Below are 10015 nucleotides of genomic sequence, written 5' to 3' on the forward strand. Positions count from 1 at the left end.
ACCCAGCCTGCTGCCCACCGCCTGCACGTCAGAGCTGAGCAGAGTAACTCCGCCTCTACACGAGCAGCAGCAGCGATTCATAAAAGCCAAAGCCCGAGGAGTGCACCACCTGCTGGTGAAAGAACACACGCACACACACGAGAGAGAGAGAGAGAGAGAGAGAGAGAGAGAGAGAGAGAGAAATGGATAAATAGTTAATTACAGGCTGGCTGTCAGGAAGTGAGTTTGTTAACACTGAGAACCGGCTAAACAAAGAAAAGAACAACAGGAGATGCTTGTCGAGCTGACAGGCAGTTTTTATCTCCTGGGATTTATTTGAAGACTGTAATCTGTGTCGGTGAAATTCCAATGAACTTTAAAGTGAGTTCATGTGACGTTATGGTGGATTGTAACCCATATGCTATTTTATATAGTGCATAGTATACGGCGTCTGTAGTTTATCCATTGGCATATGATGAGATTTATAGTATCGTGAAATTAAACCTTTATTTGTGACATTTATAATGCAGGTATTACCATTATTCCTAAAGGGACTCATCACCTATGTATGTCATACGAATCGTTTTTGATGAGTTTAAAGTTATCTTTATCATATGGGTATTTGTGACATCTCTTTCACTATATGCCTATAATATCCCTACAGAGACTTACAACCGAATTATCCCAGGGGCTTAATTAACGTGGCTATTCTTATTATTTCCCTATAATGTTACTATAAATAAGGCTGTGTCTAAGTAGTCATAAGGCTGGTACCACTTTAATCAGCACATACACAAATAATAAATACAATTTAATTTAAAATAAAATGAACATACTTTATGTAATTGTAAGCAAATATAACATTTATTATTTATTAAAGTATTAAGCAATTATAAGTGTAAAGTCATAACTGGTTTATAAACAGTAATGGATCACTGATAACAGGTATTTCACAGCTGCAATCATATATAATACCAATATATGAATACACACAAACCTTTACAGTGTGTTATAAAACACTTATTAAGTGTTTATAAACATGTATAAATTATTCACAAGCAGGTTCTAACTGTTCATTTATGTATTCAAAAGTCATTCTGAATGAATGATGAGTAAATAAAGTACTTCATCAATAAATATGATAAATAAACATTTCATATTTCAGATAAGATATATTTTCATGATACATTTTATATGATTATCATTTATTAACTAGATGCTTCAAAGGAGGAGTTATAGTTGATGACAAATACACTAATAAACTTAAAGATTTAAAGATGTCCTTATTTCTGATTACAACTACATAATTATGTGTTATACATTCTAAAAGAAGGGATGTTAAAATAAATTGTTCCTATATCACGTACAGCCTATAGAATCACTTTAACATCACAATGCGTTTACAGTGACCGTATTGTGTCTTATGATATTTTAATCTCCTAATATCACAAAAAAAAACACCAAATAGAGAATTTACCACATAATGCACATGCATGTTTTTGAAAATGCAGCACCACTTCTTTTTAACAACTCAGACATCAAAGTGAAAATGTCCACCATAAAGTCATTTTACCTGACAGTGAGTGACACAACTTTAAAACAGCCCTATCAGCATCTTGGCACCTCCCATGCAAACACACACACACACACACCCGTCCCTGGGTGGCCCCCAAAGCTGAGACCCACATGATACCTCTCAGCAGTGGGAGTGGAGCTGATTGCATAATGCTCTTCATCATCTGACCAATAACTGTTGACACTTTCTGACCTTCTGTCTATTTACTGTTTTGAAGTTCGTCCTCAGTGCAGGTCAACAGGTGAGCTTCCTGACTGTTTTAACTTCTCATTAGTTTCATAATAATTGTAATTATTGTTGTTGTTGTTGTTGTGATTTCTTTTTAGTAATAGTAGTGGTAATCATACCATTACTATCTGTTAGTAGCAGTGTTATTGTTATATACAAGGCTATACACTGCAATAGAAAAATATTTATTGTTATAAGTTATAAAAATAAATATAGCATCATTTATTATATTTATTGTAGTGGAGAACACACTATATGAATGAATATGTATTTATGCGCACACAGTGTATCCCTAAACAACATTTGTTAACAGTCAGTGAGAATAAACCTGACATGTCGATACCACAGCCTATAGCTAACTAAAGTAAATGTGGCTTTTTGCATGTGATCAATAGTTAAATGTTTTCAACAAACACATTAACTAAGGTCAAAAAAACTTTTGACCAACTTGTGGTGTTTAAAAGGCACTTGTCTTTTACAGACCAACGTAAAGATAACATCTAACCACAAGAGAAACCCACAGATCCCAAGAATTGCTTTATCTGCTGACCGCAGGAGAATGTGAGGAAAATGATACTGCTGCCCTCTGTTTACGCTTTATACAGAGGTGATCATTAGCAAATTAAAATAATAGGGAAATAATAGTTAATAGTCATCAAAAGAATTAGATGCATCCCTGCCGTATTTTATACTGGATTATATGAGCCTCAGCTGATGACGTCTGTCAGGGCAGCACTTGGGCGCCTGCAGTGTGAAGATAAGCAGCAGCAACCTGCCGCACCCTGGAGAAACCGAACCACTACATTCACTGCCAGCCCTTCTGATCATGTTTAAGTGTGTAAACTACTATGGGATTCTAGTTTCATGAAACCCAGTGTCAAGTTTAGCGATTCCTCAGTCATACCTATTTAGTCACATGATAGGATGAGTTTTTAGGTTTTCTGTGAATGTTTTTTCACATCCTGACTGCAATGAAACGGACACTCTTCACAGATGTATCGCATCATCTCAGCCAGCCTGAGAAGTTGTGTAGAATAAATTCCATTTCCTGTCTTTTGTTTTAACTCAGACTAAAAACAGCTGCTGTAGAATGGCTGCCTTCCTTCATTACTGCCCCTTCCTAAAGTCCGTCCCTAAGCCATCTTTGAGGAGGACAGGAGCCGCCTTGCTGTCTCTGGCCAATCAATGTCCCATCATCATTCGCCAGATCAGTGTGAGCGGCCCAGCCACTCTGGAGGACGAGCTGAACGCCTCACCTACCAAGAAAAAGGGTCAGCAGAATCCCACAGTGGACCAGAGGAGGCTGTTTGCTCAAACGGCTACTCAGGTGGCTGTGTCTATATCAAAGGGCTGCCCTTTTGTCACCTCTCAGATTGGGGCAATCCGAGCCAGCCCTGAAGTACAGGAGGACATCCAAGAAGGTAGGAAGAATTAACTCACTGATCCTGAGTGACACTACAGTGAATCCAAACTTTTAGAGAGGCAAAATATCAAAGGGAATTAAAAAAACAAAATTGTACCATCTCACACTGACTGCATCTGCACTCTTCTTTCACAGGTTTGATGACGTCACTGTTAAAGGGTTTAAAGGATTCATTCGTCCCAACATCACCTCAAACAAACACTGTCACCCACCTCCTCAAAGACAGCATGGGTATGTTTTAGGCTACAGTAGAAATGAGCTGAAAGCCGTTGAAATTACCTATATAATATGACTGAGTCTAGTAATACAGTACCTGTTTCTTATTTTGCCTTATTCTTATTTTTATTAGAGAGCTGTTCATGATTTAACTGTAACTTGTTTAAAGTCAAAACTGTTCCTCCTGCAGAGGGCCCCAGCTACGACTATGACCGCTTCTTCATGGAGAAGCTTGCTGAGAAAAAGAAGGACCACACATACAGAGTCTTCAAGACCGTCAACAGGAGCACCGAGGCCTTCCCTTTCGCTGAGGATTACTCCTTCTCTGGGCGGGAGGGCTCCCAAGTGTCCGTCTGGTGCAGCAACGACTATCTGGGAATGAGTCGGCACCCACGGGTCCTCAGTGCGGTCGGGTAAAATAAGACTGAAAAAAAAGTCTTCTGAAGCAGGTCCACGTCAAGTCTCAATTCAGTCGAGATGAGTTCAAGTGAATTCTCAGTTCTTGTCTAAGCAAGTCGAAATCCAGGCCAAGTCAAGCAGGAAAACTGCAAGTCATTTGGAAGTCTTCATGTGTCTGACACTGCATTTTCCTTTCCAAGTTGTGTTAATAGTGTGTATTTTACATACTGGAGTCTGGAGTCCTTTGAATACGTAGGCCTAATGGTTACATTTTTCAAGGTGTATTGTGTTCTTCCACGATTATACCATGCCAAAGTTGAGATTGAAATGTTTTTGCTGTGAGGTCTCATGTCAGCTCAAGGAGGCAAATCAAGTCTTGAGGCAGTCAAGTCCAAGTCCAGTCTCAAGCACTGGTTTTTGTAACTTATAACTCTTGCAGCCATTGCACCATTTGTAGGTTGATGGTAGATGTACATGCAAGGGGGCAAACGCTTCTGACTTTCTTTATGAATATAAGACACTTTTATTTTTTGGGTGTTTCAGACTGAATTGGAAAGAAAAAGATGGGAAACCCTTCATGGCATGGATTATGTGAGCCGGATGCTTGGCTAAGATCATTTTGTTCTGGATGTTCTCAGAGATGCCCTGGAGAGGCACGGTGCAGGAGCAGGTGGGACCAGGAACATCTCAGGCACCAGTAACTTCCACGTGTCTCTGGAGAAGGAGATGGCCCAGCTACACCAGAAAGATGCAGCTCTGGTTTTCTCCTCCTGCTTCGTGGCAAATGACTCCACACTCTTCACTTTGGCTAAGATGCTTCCAGGTAAATACTGACCTCTGACCTCTGAGCCACAGGTCATATCAATAGATTCAGGTGTTGACATTTATCAAAACGTGTAAATGTCACTGTTCGTCAATACATGTTTCGTATTTATATTTTTGGGCTCATGTTTCAGACGACATATTTCACGTTTTTTACATTGTAGAAGAGGTGAATAGTATCTCAGGGTTGAATGTTTAGAGGGAAATCATCGCCACTGGTTTCAAGGTGTGTTCACTGTACAGGGTGCGAGATCTACTCTGATGCAGGGAACCATGCATCAATGATTCAGGGCATCAGGAACAGCGGAGCCAAGCGATTCATCTTCCGCCACAACAACAGCCGACACCTGGAGGAGCTGCTGCAACGCTCTGACCCCAAGACACCCAAAATAGTGGCATTTGAGACCGTGCACTCGATGGACGGTGAGTATTGTTGAAATGTTAATTTGCAGTGATTTATTGAATTAATCAGATATATACGGTGGAAGGCAAACCTATACTTACTTACTTAAATTTATCCTTTATATGCAGAAACAGTTTAGATATAAATCTGAGACTGATGTGCAAAGTAGTTTTTAAAAGAAAAACATATAATGCAAATATATGTATGTGCTTTTAATGTAGTTACTGTACATTGGAGGATATGTGGTTATGAAACTCCCTAGGTCACAGTTTAGCCATAATGTATTTATAGTTTTAATAATAAAATCTAATAACAAAAACTTTATTATTTTAAAATGGGAAAATAAAATAATTTGTACGCGCTGTACAAATCTCAAGAATGTTTATCTGTTTTCAGATAAAGCAAGACTTGTTTTATATTTCTATAATTTACAATTTTTCAGTCTGCATCGTCTGTCATTCATCACTGTTTCCCATGAGAGGATATAGACACAGCCCCCTGCTCTGTTTCATTGTTTGATATTACACAGCTGACAGCTCCATCAAACACAAATTGAAGTAGACTCAATGGATGAGTGTGACTATATCCAGGAGGAGTTTTTAAAAACACAAACACAAAAAGTTTGTTTTGATGTAAATGTTAGAAGATTTTCAGATTTTAATATTGCAAAGGGTGTAAATAACTCCACATACATTTCAGCATATACTGTAGGTCATATCCAGATCTTACACAGTGATGACATTTGCTGCTCAGATTTCCTGCTGTTCACCTATATTGCACGGTTCTAAAAATACCACCTTATTCTCTGGGGCTTTCAGGTGGCATATGTCCCCTGGAAGAGCTGTGCGATGTAGCTCACCGTTATGGAGCACTTACGTTTGTTGATGAAGTTCACGCTGTGGGCCTGTACGGAGCCCATGGAGCTGGAGTGGGAGAGAGGGACAATGTTATGCACAAGATTGACATTGTTTCTGGGACCTTAGGTGAGTATCTCTTTAAGAAATCCACTTTGTGTCCTTTTAAAATTTATACACAAGTAAGCCGACTGTTTTGTTTAATCTCTATTTTGTTATGAAAGGTATAATAACTATCCTATTTATTGAGACATTAGCTCCTACATCTTCTGTAAACAAGTCATTTCACTACGACACAAAAAAGGGCAAGGCAAACAGATCTTCTTGGCCAAACTCTTATTTACAGCCACTTGCACTAACTGACACTTTCATACTGCCAACAAGGCAGCAGTAGCTCTCAGCCAGCACGATACTGCTCTGATGTTGGTTAAATAAGGACAGGAGAAGAGGAGGGGTCTTATCAGCTGGGTGCCTGCTCAACTCCCTCTCTGGTCGCACTGATAAAACCATCATCAGCGAGTCCATGCTGTGTGTAGGGTTTTAGGTAGAAATCCCTGTCAAGCTCACATCAAGTGTAAACTAATCCTGGATTACAACGCTTGACTTTACAAGGCATGGTTGCGAGTGTGGACTTGGCAATAAATAAAGCTCAAACTGAAATAACAAATTAATAGCGGTGTATTAACCATAGACTGTATAGTCAGCACATAAAATTCACTGATATGAAATCTGATACATTATGGTGATGACAATTATTCATCAATTTATTAAATTATCTAACTCTTTAAAATTATAATGTTTGGGATTCAATGAGTTTAGTCTCACTGTCTATATATATCTATATGTAATGCATTATTATTGTGGTGGAGAAAGTGTCCATCAGATTCTTTATTTTAGTAAACGTAGCTATACCACAATGTGAAAATACATAATAACAATCAACTAGCATTCAGAATTACAGAGGGATAATTGATAAATCTACATATGCCTTAAAAATAGTACTCATTATGCATTGTGTTAAATCATTATATTATTATTATAACAATAATAATTACACAAGAATTGTATACACTGTTGTAGTTTAATCTGTAACAATGCAGATTTTATATGCTCATCAAGGAATAGTTATGTAAATTTTTATAAATGTCAAATAAATGCATGGGGTAGAATCTTTTTTGAAATCTACTTTAATGTAGTGTAAAAGTACTATAAAGTGGAAATGCTCAAGCTAGGTATGTTACATTTATACTTTATTAAATGTACTTACCATCATTAATTAATTTCCTGTCTGTTGCTGTTCCAGGCAAAGCCTTCGGCTGTGTTGGAGGCTACATTGCCAGCAGCGCCACTCTGGTGGACACAGTGCGCTCCTTCGCAGCCGGCTTCATTTTCACCACCGCCCTGCCCCCGATGGTACTGGCTGGAGCCCTTGAGTCTGTTCGGGTTCTGAAGAGCCCAGAGGGGCAAGTGCTCCGCAGAGCGCACCAGAGGAACGTCAAACACATGAGGCAGCTGCTCATGGATAAGGGCTTGCCCGTGGTCAACTGTCCCAGCCACATCATCCCCATACGGGTATGACAATTTTGCAGGGCTGATGCCTCCATTACCGTATCTCACTCCACCAACTCCTCAGCTCTTTATTTTTTCAGCTTTCATTCATTTATTTCATGAAGAAGCACAAGTCTGTTGTTAATTTCATTATTGTCACAGAGAATTATCTTACAGTAGGAACTGGATAAAAACATATTTACCTGATATATCATTAGGGAAGAACTCTGACAGTTTCAACAATTTTCCTTTGTATATATGCTAAATATCAACCAAACACTTCCCTTTATTGTAAGCCTTTTCAAGAGCATCACTGTATAAGCCTTTTCCATTTTATAGGAAAAGTGTAAATAATGAAATTAATGATGGCTGAATTTCATGCTGGCTCACAAAATGTCTTCTGTAAAAAAGCTTAATGTATACTCGCCCACTTAACTTAATAAGTACAGCTGAACATGGAGTCTGTCACTGGAATAATTAAACTTTTTCAGTGCTTAATTATAATCTAAATTATAATTTTTAAAAAGCAATTATAAGTCGTTAGGTTAATTAAATTAGCATTTAAATCATGTAAACTTAAATCTTTCTGTGATACCATTTATTTTGGTTCCATTTTAAATTTTACATTTTAAATTTAAAGTGAATTATGAACGCATCGTATTTTTTAATGCATCATTTAAAATCAAATTGAATAAATCAATCTGTAATTACTTTTTTTAATGCATAATATGACCATGTAACTAAACACAGAAGACTTCTGTAATAATTCCAGGGACATACTCTTGACTCCATAGATCAGCCACAGTAATGGCTTTGATTCCCACATGGATGACCTGAATGTGCTGGATAAAAGCTAAAGGCTCATATCACCTTTCATGGTGCATTTTCTAGGTGGGCAACGCTGAGCTGAACACCAAGGTGTGTGACATTCTGCTGGAGCGACACAACATCTACGTCCAGGCCATCAACTACCCCACAGTGCCTCGTGGTGAGGAGCTGCTGCGTTTGGCTCCGTCTCCTCATCACAACCCCGCCATGATGGAGTACTTTGTGGGTGAGTGTGGGAATCCTTACCAAAAGAGTTTTTCTAGTTAAACGCTCAATCAAGTTAAGTGGGGACAATGGCCAGTACAAGTGACATGTTTGTTGTTAGTGAGTCTTTTTGATTTGTAAGTATATATGAATTTTTTGGCATCCACTTGTCACCATATACTGCAATGCAGTTAAATGACAATACTCTGTAGAGATCTTAAAATAGTTGACTCTTAGTAGCAAAACTGACCGCATGTCTGAGTGTGTGCTTGCAAAAATGCCCAGAGATTTTAGCTTATAAGACAGAGAAGTAAAAGAGAAATAAATATTGGCCTTTAATTGTTCATTCTCATAAATGACTGTTTCATTCACAGATAAACTGGTGGAGGTGTGGCAGGAAGTAGGGCTCCTGCTCAACAGCCCGGCCACGGCCTCCTGCACCTTCTGTGACCGCCCGCTGCATTTTGAGCTTTTGAGTGAATGGGAGAAATCCTACTTCGGCACCATGGAACCACAATACATTACTGTGTCTGCATAATACCTAAAACACAAGCTACACATACCATATATGTATACATTGTGGACTTTCTTTCTGTTATCTTGTATTTATGCTTACTAAATTGTGTCTGCTGTCATGGATATTATTAAAGAAAACCTCTATTTTAAAAGCATAAAACCTGCACACCGGTCACTTTCATAAATCAATTATCTAGGTGTGATGGTTTGAATTAAACTATGATATTAAATTACACGTTGCTTGATTTCCTTCATACAATATAATCATCATTAGCATCATGTTTTGTTTCCATAACAATTCAGTTACTGATGTTTCAGTCATGAAATGTATGAACAACCAAAGTTAACTGGTTCATGAATTAAGGCATAATAAACACTTGGTAAATTTGTGTTGTTGAATATCGCTAGCATTCACATACATAATTCACTGATCCTTCAAACATAACATTGAAATTGGAAGACATAATGTGAACTGAAGCACTGTGCCCTCAAAGAAACACCAAACATGCGGTAAAAAAAATTGGTTTCTCTCCAGTTAGAGCATTCGTCCATAATACAATAACTTGAGGTAGGGGAGAGTGGGGTGAGTTGAGCCAGTTTTTACTTGAGGTGTCTTTAAAGTGAGGACATGACAGTAATGTCTCCAACTAAAATATGTATGCAATATGTGGTGCATCACTGGGAACCATCAGTTTAGATCTAAAATAAACTGTTCCAAAAAAAAGTGGACTCTTGGCTCAACTTGCCCCACATGAGGGGTAAGTTGAGCCATATGGGGGTCGGGGACATCATGTCATTTCCTTGTGCAAACTCAAATGCCAGTTCCCAACATTTAATTGCACTTAGATAGTGAAACATTGCAGTTATGTCTCCTAGTTGTTTCATATGAATGTATTGCTTTAAAGTCATCCTGTTTCTCATCATGTCACCTTATGTATGTACTTCCCATTTTTTTACCTCTCCCACTACTCTGTCCAAACCCACAATAGGAGTTGAAGCCTGTCTGTCTTCCATTCATA

At 38.4% G+C, this 10015-nt stretch overlaps 1 protein-coding gene across 2 annotated transcripts; it reads left to right on the forward strand.

The window, feature by feature from the left end:
- Nucleotides 1-1692: 1692 nt before the first annotated feature.
- Nucleotides 1693-9385, forward strand: alas2 (aminolevulinate, delta-, synthase 2). 2 transcript variants are annotated; one of them, XM_046056701.1, is made up of 10 exons: nt 1693-1796; nt 2853-3204; nt 3342-3437; nt 3613-3835; nt 4460-4644; nt 4887-5066; nt 5865-6029; nt 7204-7472; nt 8340-8502; nt 8855-9385. In XM_046056701.1, exons 2-10 carry the CDS (start codon nt 2874-2876, stop codon nt 9016-9018), a joined length of 1776 nt encoding a protein of 591 aa, XP_045912657.1. In that variant the 5' UTR covers nt 1693-1796; nt 2853-2873; the 3' UTR covers nt 9019-9385. The 2 variants fall into 2 exon arrangements, with proteins under 2 accessions (XP_045912657.1, XP_045912656.1); XM_046056700.1 differs by lacking the exon at nt 1693-1796 and adding an exon at nt 2323-2344.
- Nucleotides 9386-10015: the final 630 nt, after the last annotated feature.

This window comes from Micropterus dolomieu, linkage group LG08 (genome assembly GCF_021292245.1).
Source record: "Micropterus dolomieu isolate WLL.071019.BEF.003 ecotype Adirondacks linkage group LG08, ASM2129224v1, whole genome shotgun sequence".
NCBI lineage: Eukaryota > Metazoa > Chordata > Actinopteri > Centrarchiformes > Centrarchidae > Micropterus > Micropterus dolomieu.